Source organism: Musca autumnalis, unplaced genomic scaffold (genome assembly GCF_047663935.1).
Source record: "Musca autumnalis isolate F117 unplaced genomic scaffold, ASM4766393v1 scaffold_4, whole genome shotgun sequence".
Lineage (NCBI taxonomy): Eukaryota > Metazoa > Arthropoda > Insecta > Diptera > Muscidae > Musca > Musca autumnalis.
This window is the reverse complement of record NW_027411977.1, coordinates 90,679,186-90,698,417: the sequence shown is the minus strand read 5'-3', so window position 1 is coordinate 90,698,417 and position 19,232 is coordinate 90,679,186. Positions and strand designations below refer to the sequence as shown.

The 19,232-nt window shown below is 37.6% G+C and overlaps 1 protein-coding gene across 1 annotated transcript in view; it reads left to right on the top strand.

Moving 5' to 3' along the window:
* The window catches only part of bip1, a 42,985-nt gene extending 24,869 nt beyond the window's left edge, over positions 1-18,116 (top strand). The window contains exons 2-3 of the mRNA XM_073980194.1: positions 14,510-14,700; positions 14,759-18,116. Coding sequence (XP_073836295.1) covers positions 14,587-14,700; positions 14,759-16,138 — 1,494 coding nt within the window. The 5' untranslated portion in view covers positions 14,510-14,586 and the 3' untranslated portion in view covers positions 16,139-18,116. The remainder of the gene's footprint in view (positions 1-14,509; positions 14,701-14,758) is intronic.
* The last annotated feature ends 1,116 nt before the right edge of the window (positions 18,117-19,232 follow it).

Below are 19,232 nucleotides of genomic sequence, written 5' to 3'. Positions count from 1 at the left end.
TGACGGCCCTCAATCCTCTTTGCAATTAGTTGTGGAAGACTTCACCCAACAGGCAGTCGTTCCAGCCACTTGGCCATTTGCCACAGCCACTAAAGGTCATCTGAGGCAATCATCCGCGCATGTTTTGATGGCTCTTGTACCTTATCATTAGGTGGGTTGGAGAGTTTTTTCCCGCGAATACCCTTGCCGGTCATCATAGGTTGAGACCTCTCACAAGAAGTCACCTTCGTGTATGAAGTCGAGTGATTGTCCGCCTGATGGCCCACCATTCCTCTTTGCAATGGGTTGTGGATACTCCACCCTCTTCACATTTGGGAACAATTAACCTTGAACCACTGCCTGTGTCTACCCTTGCCAACATCACAAGTTGAGACTCCTACCACTGTCATACAAGAAGACACCTTGATGTCGGATGTCGAGTGGTTGCCCGGCTTTCTCTCTTCTCCTTCCAACTTCACTTATCTCAAAACAGCTGGACTTGTTTGGAGCCTGCGGACTTGCATTAATCTATGTGTCCGTTCTATGCAAGTTCCGTATTCCTGAACCTTTTCTGTCCCTCATTGTCCCCTACAGCTTTAGCCACAGATGCAGACGAAGCAGTCGCACTAGGTAAGACGACGCCTCTTGACCCTTAGGCTTCCCCACTGCTATCCGCAAGGACTCTAGCAACTTGAAACCACCGGTCTTTGCATTCTTTCGGAACCGATGTTATGCTCGTAACAACACGAACGAGGAATCCGCACAATTGAAACGCCTTACGAATGAAAGTTTCTGCAGATTCTCATCGAATTCCGTTTCCGAAACATCGTCTGGGGTCCTGTCAATAAATTTGTTGCAGTTGTTGAGGAACAGGGTAACACAGTGGATGAGTTAGGGATGGACCAGCTCCGATTTAACGATTAATTATCGACCAAAAGTGTCATCTCTAAGTAGAGCGGCTTTTGCTTTTTTTATTCTTCTTCTTCTCGAAGCATCCTAGATCGTCACGATCCTTTTATTTCCAATAAATTCAAAGTGTAGACCGCCAGAGTCTAAACCCAATAAGTGTTGTTTCATTTTATCCTCATCACACAATCATTTTGCAACACGTAAGTATCTTCATAATACTTTTGTGTTGTTAATTTTTAAAATAATAGTTGTTTGTTATCATACAACAACAAATTCCCGGTTCTAATCCATTTTATGGTTCTGGAACCAAAGACAAGTTCATGCGCCAGCATAGTAACTTTGTACAGCAGTAATTTACTATCTTTCAATAAGCATTCCTATTCCTTTTTTCTTTGCCTTTTTCCCTCATGCCTGTGGAGAATGGGTGTACCAGCCATGGTCGATGTTTCATCCCCTAAAGGATGCCTAGGTTTGTACTCTCTAGAGCAACTGAGGAGGACCTAGCTGTTCGATTAAGAAGGGATAACCCGTGGTGTCCTTTTCTGCACAGAGTGCTACATTGCCCGACGTCATTGTTGTGGTCGTAATCAACGGTACCTTTTCTTTTTTTAGTTTGCTATCATCCACGAGTGTTTTGTATATGGGGGCGCCGAGGTATCAACGTGGCTCCAAGTATCGACCTAAGAACACCGATCACTTAACAGGTCGGCGTTAGTAAATCCCTAATCGCGATCGATACATGAATAATCTTTCGTTTACCTACAATTCCATCCATTCAACAAAAATATTGGGAATTGAGAATTTTAACCTTAAGTCCCCTGGACTCCAAATATAAAAAAATCCCATTAATTGTATTAAAAATTAAAAAAAAAAATAAATAAAAAATTAATAATTATCCAAATATATGTTATTTTGAACGTTTATGTTCACTTCACTTGATGTCTCTAAATATCATTATGTGCATGGGTAGACGCATATAAAAATATATACATATGTAAAATGCATATGTATATATATATATATGTATATATACATAGCTTAGGGTCAATGGATGGCATGAGTTTGTTGTCGAAGGGCTTTTTGCAGCACTCAGTGTAAAACTTTGACAACATTATAAATGAACTTTTCTGAGTAAGCAAACCAAAGAGAGCTACAAACTCTCCCTTATCATTATGCTGTGCGGCGGACATGGTTCGAAGGCCTGCCTCCTCCATTCATACATTCACGGGATTTGGATTTGTTGGCGTGCATAAAATCCCTTTTACGGGATCTAATTTAAAGTTTTCGTTGTTGACGATGTCATCGTCATTGTTGTTGTTGTTGTTATTGCCAATACTCGCTCATCTGCTTGTTGGTATTTTTAAAAATGCATTTGCAAAATAAAGCAAAAAACCACGCGAAAAACTCAAAGAATGGTAAAGCAGAGAATGCACAGACACAGAACCAACCAGCAGAAGAGTTCCAATGGATGGATGGATGAGTTGTTCAGTAAACAAAGAACAGCCAGGAAGATCGGTTTAGTTCCAATCTGCTCGCAACAAGAACACAGAAGGAATACCTTTCATAATAAAAATAATCATGGTGGAATAGAATAGATACAGCTTCTTGCTATTACGGTTCGGTACGTTCCAGTTGGAAATTTTTGTGATTCATAACAAAACGGAGAAAAAAAAACTACAATTTAATTGCACAATTTTTTATAATAAAAGAAATCAGTGATATTTGTATGGAAAAAAGTAGACTATGCTATTTTTGGAAACAAAAAAAATTATTAATAAAAATAAACTCTCTCCAAGTTACATATATACATATAATAACAGCGTTCAATTCAGTAATTTGTTATTTTAATTTCAAAAATTATTTTTATTTTTTCTATTACCTATGACTGCTAAAGTGTTGTGGGTATGTGAGTATTTTTATGTCTGCATGTACTCTACGTATTTATTTGCACCATAAACTTGACCTTAAACTTGTTCGGCAAGTTCTTGCAAAAGCAATCTGCAACACCAGCAGCAGCTGCACCACTGAACATCAGCAGCAGCCCAGCCAACCAGCCATACATTTAATCTCGGCAATACAAAACGATTAAAACTCAAATAGACACAAACAAAAGCTAACAAAAATGTACAAAAATCAAAAGAAACCCCCTCCTAGAAACTCCAGCCATTAAAAATGTTGGAAGATAATCAGACAGACAATACGACAGAAATACAGAAATCGATGGCCAAAGAACAAGATACAGTCTTAGACCAAATAAAAGTATTGAAAAGGAAAGAACAAAAAGGCAGATAGGCGACCTTACGCACCTACAATACAAATAAATATATGACGAGGGTGAATCGTTTATTCTGTAAATGTACCCCGGTATACTGGAAAAATATAAGGTAGGGTAGGTTCGAAAATATAGGAAAACATGGCAATTAAATCGGTGAATACCCCCATTAAAACGGTACTACCGGTATTATTATCAGTGGACAGAGAAGATCCCCTACTATCAGCGGACAAAAAGAAAAGCTAGCCTTTTAATAAACAAGCAAAAAATCGGTTGGCTTTGCGGACAGCTAAATACCCTTAGCCTTCGACTATGCTAGAAATATCCTACACCACTGTGAATAAGTCAGATATATATGGGAGCTATATCCAAATCTCGACCGATTTCAATATAATTTGGCAAACTTTTTTCTAGAGCTAATTACGTCATATATTTAAAATTTCATTAAAATCTGACATATATAGCGTGATTGGTGCACCAAATATCTAAAATCGGGCGAAGATACATATGGGAGCTATATCCGAATCGGAACCAATTTCAATATAATTTGCCAAATATTTTTCTAGACCTAATTCCATTACACGTTTCAAATTTCGTCAAAATCGGACATACAGTTAGGCAAGAAATGTATTGCAAAACCAAAATTGTAGAAAATTTCATATTAATTGTTCGTTTATGGCAACAAATTATGTAAAAACTATACGGTTTTTTGTGCAAATCTCTTGCTATAGGTCCTTACAACAATATTCCGTCAAAATATGCAAAGGTTATTTTCGATTTATAACTTTGGACATTCATTGGAGCATTAATGAGCTTAGTTAAACCAAAAATTAAGCCGCGGTATGTTCCACTCTAAGGATACTGTTTCCCCAATTTTTAGTAAATCTTGATCCTTCGTTGGAGGATGTTTTTGCAGTTTTTTGTTAAATTGGACCCAACAATTTTATGAGGGTTGATATCAGGATGTTGGCCCGATGTATTTAAGAGTTTTGTGGTGTTATATTACATCGGCAATTTACACAAATAAGATTAACATGTCCTGATCTGGTCTTTGCAATGGTGGTAGTTCACTTTGTTTGAGCTTTCGGGATCGATTTTTCTGACTTTCAGACTAATGACTATTAAATATTTCTTAATGATGTCAGTGGGGATGTCTTCCCAATCATTATTATATCCTTGAACCCAATTTCGCATACTATTTTCCATGGTAAAGAATATAGTACCCAAATATTCGGTATTCAAGCTTTTCCATATTTGATGGGTTTTATTGGATTTGGCGCAATTTTTTGGATTTATTATGATAGCAGAGGATAATATCCATTCCATACCATTGAGAGACGAAATAGTGCTCTGTCGTAGGTTGTTTCAAAATACTACACTGGTGTCATTTTTTTCCATATATTTTCCAGAGGTATTTCGATGTTCTCAAAGCCAAAATCGGACTGTTTTGCATTGTTCCATTATCCTACAATACATATTGAGTCAAATATTCATTTTTTGCATACTTGCATGTGGCCGTCATTGTTTATTGTTAATATGGTCCTATGCGTTTTTTACCTGTCTGAAGACCCTCCATGACGGCATTTTTTATCACTGAACTTTATTACATTCAATACTGTTAGTCTATTATTAGCCGCAAAAGACATAAAAATGCATAATGACCGCAAAAAATTGCAAAAATTTTATAGTTTTATAGTACTGATTTTCCCATTGCCATACTTTTATTGTCACCCCCCAAGTAGTAGTTAATTCTTATTTTTGACCGTATTTGTTATAAATCGCAAATAACCTTTGCATATTTTGACGGGATATTGTTGTAAGGACCTATAGCAAGAGATTTGCACAAAAAACCGTATAGTTTTTCCATAATTTGTTGTCATAAACGAACAATTAATATGAAATTTTCTACAATTTTGGTTTTTGCAATACATTTCTTGCCTAACTGTATGTATATAGCGAAATTTGTGCACCGAATACCTAAACTCGGGGGAAAATATATATGGGAGCTATATCGAAGTCTGAACCGATATCAGTATAATTTGGTAAACTTTGTCTAGACCTAATTCCGTCACACATTTCAAATTTCATCAAAGTTGGACATATGTGGTTTCAAATTTCATTTAAATCGTACATATGTATATAGCATTACGGTTGCACCAAATACCTAAAATCTGAACCGATTTCAATATTATTTGGTAAACTTTTTTCTAGACCTAATTCCGTCATATGAGCGTGATTGGTGTATCAAATACCTAAAATCGGGCGAAATTATATATGGGAGCTATATCGTAATCTGCACCAATTTCAATATAATTTGGCAAACTTTTTTCTAGACGTAATTTCAATTTCACGTTTCAAATTTCATCACAGTTGGACATACATAGCGTGATTGGTGCACCAAATACCTAAAATCGGGCGAAAATGTATATGGGAGCTATATCCACATCTGAACTGATTTTTACCGAAATAAATAGCGTTCGTTCTTTGGCCAAAAAATGATCTTCCCAATTTTTTTTTGAATCGGACAATAAATCGAACCTGTACGTCCCTAAAAGGAACTATGGGTCTATCTCGTTTTCTTTTGTATGTTACATACAAATGCCCAAAGACATAATACCCCTTACCATTGTGTAGTGTAGGGTATAATAAAAGTGATGGATCCTATCAGATATGTCATCCGCATACATTACGATCTCTATGCCTTGTGGAGGGTGTGGAATTTCGAAGGAAGAGGGTAAACAGTTTCGGAGATATTACAACGCCTTGAGCAACTACATCCCAGAAAAATTTGAAGGAAGGGGTTTCATCCGATGACGTGATTTCATGGCATCTTTTGCATTGGTTCAAACGAAGTTGTGAAAAGTCCGATCTTTTCATCAGCATTTGAACCCACGCAAAGGAAGTCGTGAATGATCCGATCTTTTCATCAGCATTTGAACCCATTTCAGCGATCCAAGAGAGATAAATTTTGTGTTTTTATTTATACACATTTTTCTAAATATTTTTTCTAAATTATTTACAATAGGCATGATGTTATAGGAGACTCGAAATCACAACCAACGTTGTTAAAACTCTCGTCGTAATGACAATGTCATTGCAAAGGGTTGGTAAAACTGACATGCCAATGCATTGGTGGAAATGACATGCCAAAACATTGGTGAACATGAAATGTCAAAGCATTGGTGTAAATGACATGCTTTGGATCCAAAAATCAATAGCATCTTTTGGGGTCGACGCTCATATAAAATTAATCGATGAAGATGCTAAAAAGATGACATGCCAGATCACTTTCACCCATGATTGAATGACATCTTTGGCATCGAATATTTTGCTGGGATTTTTCCATCTACGGGTGTAAGTAAGTCCATATTTACATTAGGCAATTTTCCTTGCGGCAATTGTCAGTTTGAAGGAGGAAGGGGTGAGGCATATGGTAACCTTTGCCTCTCAACACCCTCTCTCACCTACAAACTGACAATTGCCGCAAGGAAAATCGCCTAATGTAAATATGGACTAATAGTGGTTGAAATGTTATTCCTCAGGTTCTATTTTGTATTTCTTAACATTGTAACCCCTGTGCGTATGGTTATTATTATAAACGAATTAATAAAAATCATACGCGCTGGAAATGTTAAGAAATATAAAATATTAAAAAAGGATTTTAATAACATTTCCCCATTATCGAAAGCTTAATTATGCTCTGTTTCAGAACCTGCAAGCATCTAAATAATTTTCTTTTTCGGAAAAGAAATATATATTGTATCTTTTAAGCATTTTAGACTCCTAGGAAGAATTGTTTTTGTTTTAATGCGTTTTTCTCACACTTCAACCCTTGTTAACTTAGCCACTTGTCAAAAGTACTTTCCTCAGAAGCAACCATGATTATTACCAGCAGTCAGTGATCTTCACGGATCATCCTTTCGGGATCAACTTTGCCAATGACTGCTACCAAATTGACAACTGCGGGCTGTCATCATAGCACGCCTAGTACTGAGTGACCAGCGCCACCAAATGTATTGTGTGATGTCTGTTTGTCACAAAAGACTGTCTCGGTCTTCTTATAACTCTAAAGCCATGCGTTGAAATTTTCATACGAAACTTACCCAGCTATTGGGAGAGAGCGGAGGTGATGGAGCTCCTTAATGCTGTAAAAGTTTAGTATGAAAGTTACAACGTGTGGCTTTAGAGCAGTGCTCACCACCGAGCCCTTACTGAGAGCCCTTATACTTTGGAATTTTGTCGTTTCTTCATCCCGATACCTAATATTTTTTTTTTTGTATGAGTTTGCTCTGCTAAAGTACGTCTGACTTACATCCACACTGTCAGATAAGAAGACTCTCTTTAGAAAACCCTCTACCAGCAGCTAGGTATATTCGTGCATTTTCCCCTCGGGATCACCTTTGTAAATTACTGCTATCAAGAGGTATCCCGTGAGGTTTTTTGCTTCTCGATATTCGTATGAGGTTGGACGCAACAACTTGTCAAGTCACTTGGGTCTTTGCGACGTTGCCATCCTTTATAGTTTGTGAGCAATGGTTCTACGAGCAACGACGCCGTCTTGCACCCTTTGCGCGTTATCAGAGATGCCTTAATCACTGTCTCTTGTGGTATCGTTGCCATGGGTCAAGTCTTCGCCGTACTAGCAACATAACCTTCCGATTAGTTGGTTGCCGGTTTCGCTCAACAGGCAGAATTCTATTGAGTTTATGAGGATACATGCCCTCAATCTTATTTTAAACCCAAGCTTCAAATCCAGATCTCTCTAAAATCTTTCATAGTCATTATATTGGGATCTATAACGACAAAACACGTCTGGCTTGCGCACAGAAGTGATGCGGTTAAATCCCTGACCAAAATAAAAAAAAATTCGTCTGTGGCAAATCCCGTCGGTGTAATGCTGGCCTACATTTCCTGAGTATTTCATCCATAAAAAAACTTCTTTACAGGCGTGGTCGTAAGACACGCCGTTCGGATTCCGCGATAAAAAGTAGATATAATTTTACTAAGCCAATAGGAATCGGCGTGCATTCTTCCATATAAGAGAATTCTGCCTTATCCCTTGCTTGTATATAAAGACGAACCTATAAAAATAAATATAGGTGCTTTTATTATTCCTCACCTTGATGCAAGCCTTGTTTTTGGCGGTAGGTGAAGGAGAGTTCTGTTATCCACCTTCAGTCACCTCACAAAAGACAAAAAGACTATGGAAGATAGGCAACTGTAGTTTTTATTGTCAAAAATCAAACTATCTCTTTTTATCAGAAAATGAGTGTCACGGAAGTGACTTCTTAAGCGAGGAAGTAAGACACTCACTTCCAATTACCTGCAGGAAGGGCTAGACGCACCACCCTCTTCTTGTCGTACGCATACTACATATATTTACATACATAGGTATTTTAAATGCCTTAGTAGCCACAATGCCTATGCCAAAGAAAAGTAACTAATTTTTGAGGTTATTTTCCTGCATTGATGATTAAAATAATAATTGCAACAATACAACAACACCAAATGGAATGCATCCATCCGTCCATACCATCTAATAATAAAAACCATGTCTGACAACAACGCAACACCAACACGAACACAATAAGAATCACAATAAACTGCATTTGCAACTTTTAGAGAGCAACAAACTTGAACTAAAAACACAAATGAAGAGATAGAGAGCGAGAACGAAAAACTGAAATAAATAAAATCAAGTTCAAAGCTTTACTACATAAACTTGCCGTCATTTTATTTTATTTACACAGATGTGGAAGTAAAGCTTTATGCTTTTTAGTGTTTTTTTATTTTTCAATTAAACCGGCTTACGTCTGGTCTGCAGATGCTGCACAGACACACAGTGTACAAATAATGCATACACCTTATGACTCGGGAATATTAGGAAAATGTACAGTGAGCGTCAAAGTGATTATAAACAAGTAAGCAGTCGGGACGGGACCGACTACGTGATACCCTCCCTACGGCACCTATACTTATATAGAGTCTATATTATAGACCATGTAATGAGACAGGTCTAACCTTTGAATATTACAAAATAAGTCCAAATAAAATAGTTGTGTATTTTGTTGATATGTAAAACTTAATTTTTGATATGTAAAACTTAATTTAGCGACAATTTGGGCTAATGGGAAGTGTTCTACCAAAAGGAATTAGTCTAGGTCGACCAAGGAAAATTAATTTGTTTAGGTAGCATTATTAATGTTATGCTAATTGACCTAACACTCTAGTAACATCGGATTTCGGTATATTCAATGCAATTAATTAAAAATTATGTAGAAAGACTTTTATTAACTCAGGAAGTTTTTGGAAAGCAATTGAATATCCAAATCCAAACTCGTCCATTGTCATTTAGTTATCATCAATCGATCTAGCTTCTGTGTCGTGTCCAGACTTTTATATTCGTGTATCTTCTGGAATTCATAGAGGATGATGTAGAGTTAGGTTAAGGCTGTCGAATGCGGCTTTATAGTCCACGAATGGGTGGTATGTGTCATGGGTGAGAAGTTTTGGTCTATATTAGACTTCCCAGGGCCTAAACCGCGTTTGAAGAGAGTGGGCTATTCTTTGACAGTGCCGTCTTCCAGCATGTGGGTAAGTTGAGCGGAGTTGTGTTTGCAGCTTATTGACATCCAGCTTCCATCTTGTGTTAGATCGCACTTTAAGACAACATTAACCCAATGCGTACCTTGATTGCTACAAGGAAATGGTCCGACTTTCTGAGTCGATTTTTGCATGTTCGTCCGTTTGTCCATGGATTTATGTTATCAAAGTATAGGTCGGATTTATTGTCCGATTCATCTGAAAATTGAGAAAGTTCGTTTTTGAGCCATATCAAGAATGCTATTGCTTTTGGTGAAAATCGGTTCAGATTTAGATATACGTAGGTCCTATATATATTTTCGCTCGGTTTGAGGTATTTGGTGCATCAATCACACTATGTATGTCCAATTTTGATGAAATTTGGAATGTGTAACGAATCGTGGTATAGAAAAATGTCTGTAAAATTATATTGAAATCGGTTCCGATTTGGATATTTGCATCTTAGGCCCAGGTATAGCTCTCATATTACGATACCTCCCGATTTCAGGTATTTTGACGATTTTATCGACATTTTCGGCCCTATTCGGTTGTAATTTACCACTTGGAGTTCTCAATGATCAAAAACCTTCTGCGCTAAAAATTGTGGTCTTAGCTCCAGGTTTGGTATAGCCCTCATATTACGGTACCTCCCTATTTCAGTTATTCTCAGTTTTGTATCTACATTTTCGGTTCGACTTGGTTGTAATTTGCTATTTGGAGTTCTTAGTGGTCAAAAAACGTCTCCGACTGGTATCGTGGACAGGAAAGTAAACAAATTATTTCATTTGAGGTCAGAATATTTCATGGTAGGGGATATAATAAAGTTCGGTGCCACCGAACTTTACATTTTTAGTTATTTTACATATTATATGTAGTATCATACATATATCAAAAATATACAAATGTAAAAAATACACTCATATGTAGATCCCAAAACAAAAATGTCTAAATATTTAAAGAAAAAAAAAACCAATGCAAACAATTAAAACACAAAACAAAGAAGAAACTGAGAATACAGTAATACGGCATATTCACTGAAACGACCAGAGGCGTCGTCAGTATTTTTAATGTCAAACACGGAAATGCAAATATATGCAGCTGGAACCAAATTTTTTGTAAAGTTGACACTATTTCGAACATTCTTCAAAAAAGTTGGAGAGTGGCGAAGGATGGCGAAGTTAGTAAAACTTAATTTCAATTTTTAGGACTTGAACAAAAAATCCATAAAAAAGTGATTTCAAACATATTTTATGCGAATAATGTGTACACATTTTTATGTAAAAGTAATAAGGAAACCTTGTACTAAAACTTCCATTTGGAAAAAAAAAATAATTTTATCCTTTCAATTTTGGGTTATTTGCCTTGTAAGAAGTCACAACCTTACTGATGTTTTTAAAGTTTTTAAGAGATCATACGTAAATGTCAATTTCTTCGGTTTTGTTTTGTTAAATACCGTTATAAATTACAAAAACAGTGCTGGAATATTAAAATATAATATTTTTAGAGACAATTTGCTGAATTGTCTCAGAGATTTGCTGATATCGATTTTTCGATTTTTGTCGCAAGTTGGGACCATTGTGCAATTTTTGCATTTAATAATATTCATTCGAAAAGTAGATCAGTTTTGAATATGGTACCTCCCACACAACATTTCAAATATGTTCGATAAAGTGTTGTTTAAGGCAGCGTCGCCCAACAGAATACCATCAAACTGAAGCAAGTGTTTATGTATAGGTGAAAACACAACAACCACATGATGTTTATCAGTCGTGTTTTGTTCACGTATACTGTGAATGAGGGAGAATGGCAAAAGCAAAACAACTCAGTGGGCGCCCGCAGTATACAGATGGGTTTAAGGATGTGTCTCGGATCGTTGCAACATGTTGTTCTCGCTACCCCTATTACGACGGTACAATTTCTTCTTTCGTCCTTACTTCTTGATAATGGTTAAGAAGCACCAATAAACCCTGTCTACACCAACTAAAATGACTGATGAGCACGATAACTTACGAATTGAGAATCAGATTTGCATCTTCAAACATGCATCAAATTCCAAGAAGGTATATTTTGGACAACACAATTTTTTAACGAATTATTCCTTGTGGCTCTGTTTACAGCGATACAATGTTTTTTATGGGCAAGTCCAAACTAATTTTGGATTTCTTAATATTTTGTCCAAACTTAGTTTAAGTTCGAAGACGGGTTATATCGCCCACTCCTTCCGGTACCTCCCTCACAAAAGTTCGAAAAAATTTGTTTGCACCATAGGTCTTGATGGAAATAACCGATTTGGTCAATACTTTGCACATCTTGAAATTTCTACAAAGCTCAGATGAGGTTCCAATATGGACTCAATTGGTCTACTCCTTCGGGTACCTCCCACACAAAAGTTCAGTTTAGGACCTGCTCACGAATCGCTTTGATTTTTGTTGTAACAACTTGTATTCACAAGTTTCATCAGGGACAAGTCCATAATTCTTGAGAAAATAGCCTGAATTGTGAAAAAACCAATATGACACCGAGTGTAGTAATTGGAGCGCAAGATAACTCTCGAACAGATCTGCCGATTCGGTCCAAAATGTAGCCTTCGCAATATTTTGCCCAAACTTACCAAACCAAATCGGTTTAAGTTCCAATATAAACCATATCCCATGGCCCACTCCTTAAGGTACCTCCCCCATAAAAGTTCAAAAATGCTCTATAACACTTGAAGAGATTGAGCGATTTGGTCCATATTTTACACATCCTAATAAATCTACCAGATTTAGGTTAGAATATGGATTATATAAAGGGTGGTTTTTTAAGGCCGATAGAACCTGAAATTGTAAAAAATAACACAAAAAATTAAATTGTAATCAAAATTTTTTTTATTCGAAAGATCAATACGTGACATTAACATTTGAAAATGATTTCGGGCATATGGGCACCGCGGCTGTTCTTGACGAAGTGCATTCTGGACGTCCAATTTTTGGCCACTTTTTCGAGCACTGCTGGCCGTATGTCACGAATAACACGAACAATGCTAGCCTCCAAGGCATCAATTGTTGCTGGTTTATCAGCATAAACCAGTGACTTCACGTAGCCCCACAGGAAATAATCGAGAGGTGTCAAATCGCACGACCTTGGAGGCCAATTGACAGGTCCACTTCTCGAAATCAACTTATCGCCAAATTTTGATTTCAATAAGTCGATGGTTGCGTTCGCCGTATGGCACGTAGCGCCATCCTGTTGAAACCACATCTCCTCCGGATCAATGTCATCCATATTTTCAAACAAAAAATCATTGATCATGGTACGGTAACGATCTCCATTGACCGATCTCCATTGAAGAAATAAGGTCCGATGATGCCACCAGCGTGAAAACCGCACCATACGGTGCATTTTTCTGGATGTAATGGAGTCTGTAGGGTCTCTTGTGGATTGGTCTCACTCCATATGCGGCAATTTTGGCTTGTTCAGATGGACGATTATGTACGCCATACAAATGACGAAGTCGTCTATAAGTTGCGCGAATCGACGACTGATTTTCAAAGTAAATTTGGATAATTTCGTAGCGTTGTTCAAGCGTGAGTCTATTCATGATGATTTGTCAGAGTATACTGAAACAAATAAAAAAAGTTTCATCAAAATTTAATTTTTTGTGTTACTTTTTACAATTTAAAGTTCTATCTAGCTTAAAAAACACCCGCTATGTTCACTCCTTCGGGTACCTCCCACACAAAATTTCGGATAAGTTCACTTTAAGACCTGCTTTTGAATCACTATGATTTTTGTTAAAGCAACTTGCATTCGTTGCATCCATTACGTCGGTAAATGTTTTTTTCAGGGCAAATCCATACTTCTTGAGAAAACAGCCCGAAAGGTATAGAAACCCCCTATGGCACCATATGTAGCACGATATCTCTCGAACTGATCAACCGATTTGATCCAAAATTTGGCTTTCGTCTTATTTTGTCCAGTCCACAACTTCCGGTACTTCCCACAATATTTAAAAAATGCCACTAAAATGGTATGCACCATATACCAATGCTGTATACCAATGCTGTTCGTTGTGTTCCTGTTTACAGCTATATTATGGTTTCCGTGGACAAGTCCTTGCTTGCTGCCATCCTGTTCCAATAATTATACGATGGCCCACTGAAATGACTAGTGAGAACGATATCTATCGAAAAGATATGACTCCCAAAATATGATCCACTTCCATAATGGACTATGTGGGTCTATTCCTTCAGGTACATCCTACGCAACACTTTTTAACTTTAAGCCTAATCTACATTTTTGTCGGCAAGTTTAAATGTCCAAAAAGGGCCACAAAATTCTGAAAGTTTGAATTCCAACTGGCTGAGGGTATATCTCTATCGGCAAAGCCGACTGATACTTTTTTACTTGTTTCTCCATACTTCCCTCGATATTGGCCCGATCGTTTCAAAAACACAACCCAAGTGGTATTCTTGCAACATAAGAAGGAATGCGTTAATAGGGTATGTCAGAGGAATAATTAGGTCCACTGTTTCTGATACCTACCCCACAAACGTCCAAAAATACGCTAGGAACTTCTATTGCCTAGAAAATGTTATTTACTTTTAGAATTGGGAATCTGCCCATAGTACAATTAGGTCCACCACTCGTACAGTCAGTTTTTCCTACTGTCACATACTGAGAGTATTTTGGTTTTGTTTAAGTTTTCAATATAATCTTCCAATTTTATTATAATTTTTCCTACATAGGTGCTTGACTAACTTCTACCCATTTTCATTTTCTTTTCAGACAAACATTTCGATTTCCTCAAAATATTCGTCTTATGTAAGCATTTAATATTCAACTACTAAGCAATAGCTAATAAAATGGCTAAAACACGAATAAAAACAACACCAACACGTATGCAGAAGGAGGCACAAACAGCATCCGCTGCTGTCAATTCTTCCAGTAATAGAATTGCCACCGAACATGTCCTAAAGGTAAAACAAATAAATTTATATCATCCGCATATAAATAATCAATTTATCTCTTTCCTAGAAACGCATTTGTGCTTTAAACAATTCCCTGCTAACCTCGAAGGAAGCAATACCACCCATCCAAACGTCAATAATTGTACAACCGCCGAAACGTACAAATTCCATATCATCAGCCACATCGACAATATCCCACACCAGCGATGGTCATTGCAGTAGCACCGAATCACCACCACCATCCTCATCATCATCACATCCGATCAGTTGTGGTAGCGCCTCTACAAATACGCCCACCTCTAATTCAAATGGACCAACTATGGATGAACTGACTGAGAATGCCATAAAAACATTAAATGCCGGCCTATTGGCCAAAACAAATGCATTGGCTCTAAAAAATCGTAAAGTTTATATGATAACCGAAAAGTGCGACGACGATAACAGCAGCGGAGGTGTTAACTGTGTCAGTGGAAACAGCATTGGCGGAAATTGTGCCTCCGGAACTGTCAAAGCCACTGGACAAAAACGTAAAATGTACTTAATAATGGAGGAAAAACAAACTAATGATGCGAATGGCAACGGCCTGGCGGATAAATTTATGAAATCAGAAAATGGAAGTGGTACAAAAAAGTTAACACTTTACGCTGACTCCACCAATGGCCAGTTGCCGCAAAAAATTGAAAAAATCTTACCGGAAATCCTAAGTTGCATACAAGCCAAGGGTTCTGCTGCAACGGCAAACGGAAATGGATTAGCTATTACTGTGGCGACCAGCGGTGGTAATGGTAGTGGAATACTACCAAGCACTGCAAATCAGGATGTCAATGGAAAACCCACCGTAATAAATGATAACTTCCATACCAATAATAATAGTGTCCGTTTGAAAACACAACTGGATAACAATGAAAGACTGCCTTTAACACTGCCACCAAAAAAGAATCGTACCAAAATTATAACCACACAAATTATACCAGTCACCAACAGCAATACCCATAACGTTGCGTCCACAACATTAAATGTCAGCAATAACGGCGAACAGTTGATGATTCTAAAAGAACCTGCAACACCGCCGCCACCACCACCACCACATAGTATTATTTCCAATAACATGCATACGGCAAATTCAAAGATTTGCAAGAGTAATTATACGCGTAGCGATATTTCAAGTGCCACTCCGGTCATTGTAAATGCCACCACTTTAATAAGCAATGGACTAGCTGCTGCTGCCTCCAGCAGCAATGGTTTAAGCAAAGAAAATGGCAACAAATTTAGTGCGACACCAACACCACCACAATTACACAAGAATATAAATCTCTCCACCGATTTCCTTTTTCTTATGAAAATGTTACCCAAACTGGAAAGTATAGCTGAACCGCATAAATCCTATGTAAAGGCCTGTATTGAGGATCTTATTAATCAGTATGCACCACCAGGTTTGGGAGAATAATAAGTTAGTAGATGTTTTTGACATTAAATTAGATTGTAAGTGCCACATAAGTTGATTATTTCTCTTTGCCGAAGAGTTATTGCAATATGAACACTCAAAGAAGCGTAAACAACTTTTTTGGATAAAAGAAAAATGTTTTTATATCCTCAGCCTTTAGGCTAACGATACGATCTAAAATGTGCCTCATAGAAATAACGGTTTTAGACCCCAAGTATGTTTGGACGAAATTCGTTTCAGACAATTTGGAGTCGATTTACCCATGTCCGTCTTGTTGGTGCGCACGATAACTCTCGAACGGATCAACCAATTCCAACCAAATTTTGCACATAGTAATATTTGGCCCAAATTTAGTTTAATTTCGAAGATAGCCACATCGGTCCACTCCTTCAGGTAACTCCCCCACAAAAGTTCGAAAATGTTCGGAAAAATTGTGCGCACGATAACTTTTGAAGGGAGTAACTGATTTGGTACATATTTGCATCTCGTAGAATTTCTACCAAAATTTCGAATATGGACTATATAGGTCCACTCCACGTGTAACTCCCACACAAAATTTCGGAAAAGTGCAGTTTAAGACCCCCTCCCGAATCGTTTTGATTTTTGTTGTAACAACTTGTATTTGCTGCCCCCATTACGACGGTACAAGTTTTTTCAGGGGCAAGTCCATACTTTCTGAGAAAAAAACCCAAAAGCTGTAAAAATCTGGTAAGGCACCATGTGTAGTGGATGCAGCGCACGATAACTCTCCAATGGATAAACCAATTTTGCGCAAACTGAAATCAAGTTCTAAGATGGGTCATATTGGCCCACTCCTTTGGGTACCTCCCCCACAACAGTTTACAACTTTTTGTAATATAGAATATATATGTCAACTCCTTCGGTACCTCCCACACTAAATTTCGGAACAGTGCAGTTTAGGACCTCCTCTCGAATAGTTTTAATTTTTGTTGCAACAGGTTGCACTTATGGTCCCTATTACGGTGTTATAAGTTTCTTGATTGACAAGGCCTTACATCTTGAGAAAATGCCCCAATGTCTGTAAAAAAACCCCCTACGGCCAGCAAGCGCACGACAACTCTCGAACCGAATACCTCGTTGGTCCACACTTTGTATATCGTAATATTTCTTCGATAAAATTCGAAGGTGGTTCTTATAGGTCTACTTCTTCCAGTACCTTCCCGATAAATTTTCGAAAATATTCACTAAAATGATTCGAGCGATATCTCATAAACGGAACAAACGATTCCGTGTCCAAACTTAGTTCATGTTTAAGAGTGGGCCCTATCGGTCCACTTCTAAGGGTACCACCCACACAAATGTTCAACATTTTTGTTTAAGTGTTCGAGGATCCATTGGAAATGTTTGCCGAAGGTACTCCTAGTGCCCCTCTTTACAGCGATAATATGTTTTTAATGGGCAAGTCCATGTTTCCTTATATAATGGTTCAAAGGTCTAAATTATATGGTGACCCACTGAAATGACTGGTGGGCGCAATATCTATCGAGAGGAATGTCTCCCAAAATAAGACACACTGCCAAAATGAACTATGTGGGTCCATTCGTGTAAGTCTCTCCCCGGCCAAACTTTTGAGCTTTAATCTAAATACATATTTTTGTCTGCAAGTTCATACGCCCAAAATTCTGAAAACATCCTAAATATAATTTTTTTCGAAAAATTCTTTTCTCCACTGTCTGAGGGTATATCTCTGGCGGCAAAGCCGACTGAGACTTTTTTACTTGTTTTTACTGACTTTGTCATAATTATGCCTTAGATATTATTGTGCTTTATTCTTAGATATTCTTTGAGTATTCATATTGTTAGAAATCAAGACAATTTATTTAATACGATTTGTGTGCGTTTCCCCACGATCCTCGAAATATTGTCCCTGACGAAACGGTTATAACATGAGGTAACGTAATGGTTTAAATTTATAAATACAATATGTATACGAGGATTAAAAATCCTTTCTTGTTGCCCAAAAGTCTGAGTTTTTCTCGAATCAAGCAAATGGCGTATGGAACACTTAAGCATGACACCGACGACATGTGGTCTCCTTCGGGTACCTCCTACACAAAATTTTGGAAAAGTGTAGTTTAAGACCTCCTCTCGAATCGTTTTGATTTTTCTTGCAACATGTTGCGCTCAAAGCCCCCTATTACGATGGTACAAATTTTTCGAGTGGCAAGTTCATACTTCTTGAGAAAATGACCCGAAAACTGTAAAACACCCCATCCCACGATGCTGGTGAGCACGTTGGTCCACACTTTACATATAGTAATATTTCATCGAATATTATATGAAATTCGAAGGTGGTGCTTATAAGTCCAATCCTTCCGTCACCACCCCCCAAAAAAATTTCGAAACTATTCGCTAAAATGATTCGCGCGATATCTCAACCGATTTGGTCCAAGCTCTTGATCTCGAAATACCTTGACCAAACTTAGTCTACGTTCAAAAGTGGCCCCTATCGGTCCACTCCTTGGGGTACAGCCTACAGCTTTTGAACTTTAATCCAAATCCATGCTTTTGTCGGTTCATACGCCCAAAATTTTGAAAACTCCCTAAATTCATTCGTTTTTTTGGGAAATAGATGTTTCAGTTCACACAGGCTTAGGGTATATCTCTGTCGGGAAAGCCGACTGATACTTTTTTACTTGTACTTTCCTTTGCTACGTTTTACTGTAGTTTATGGAGTATGGCCCGGGCTTTCGGGATTTTAGAATGGAAGGACAACATATTTCTATAAGTTGATGAGTTTGGAAAATCGATTTTAGTACCTAACCCGAAAGCTCAAACCAAATTATTTTGGTAGGCGTTTTACTCTGCAAGGCAGGTCCACAGGCGGCAAAATGGCTTAGAGCTGGCAACAATAGGGGGTTTTTAGTATTTATTTTAAAAGTTTCCGTTTAAATCGGTGTAGTCGGTTTGATTTTTTGAACAGATGGGTTAGGCCGTTTTGGCGCTGAGCGCCTCCTATGTATGTCGAAACCTCAGTTTATATTAGAAATGTTTGGATGCATTACAAATCGTATTTCATGAGAATTTAGAACACAAGTAGTGGCACCTAACATCCCAGCTAACAATTTTTTCCGAG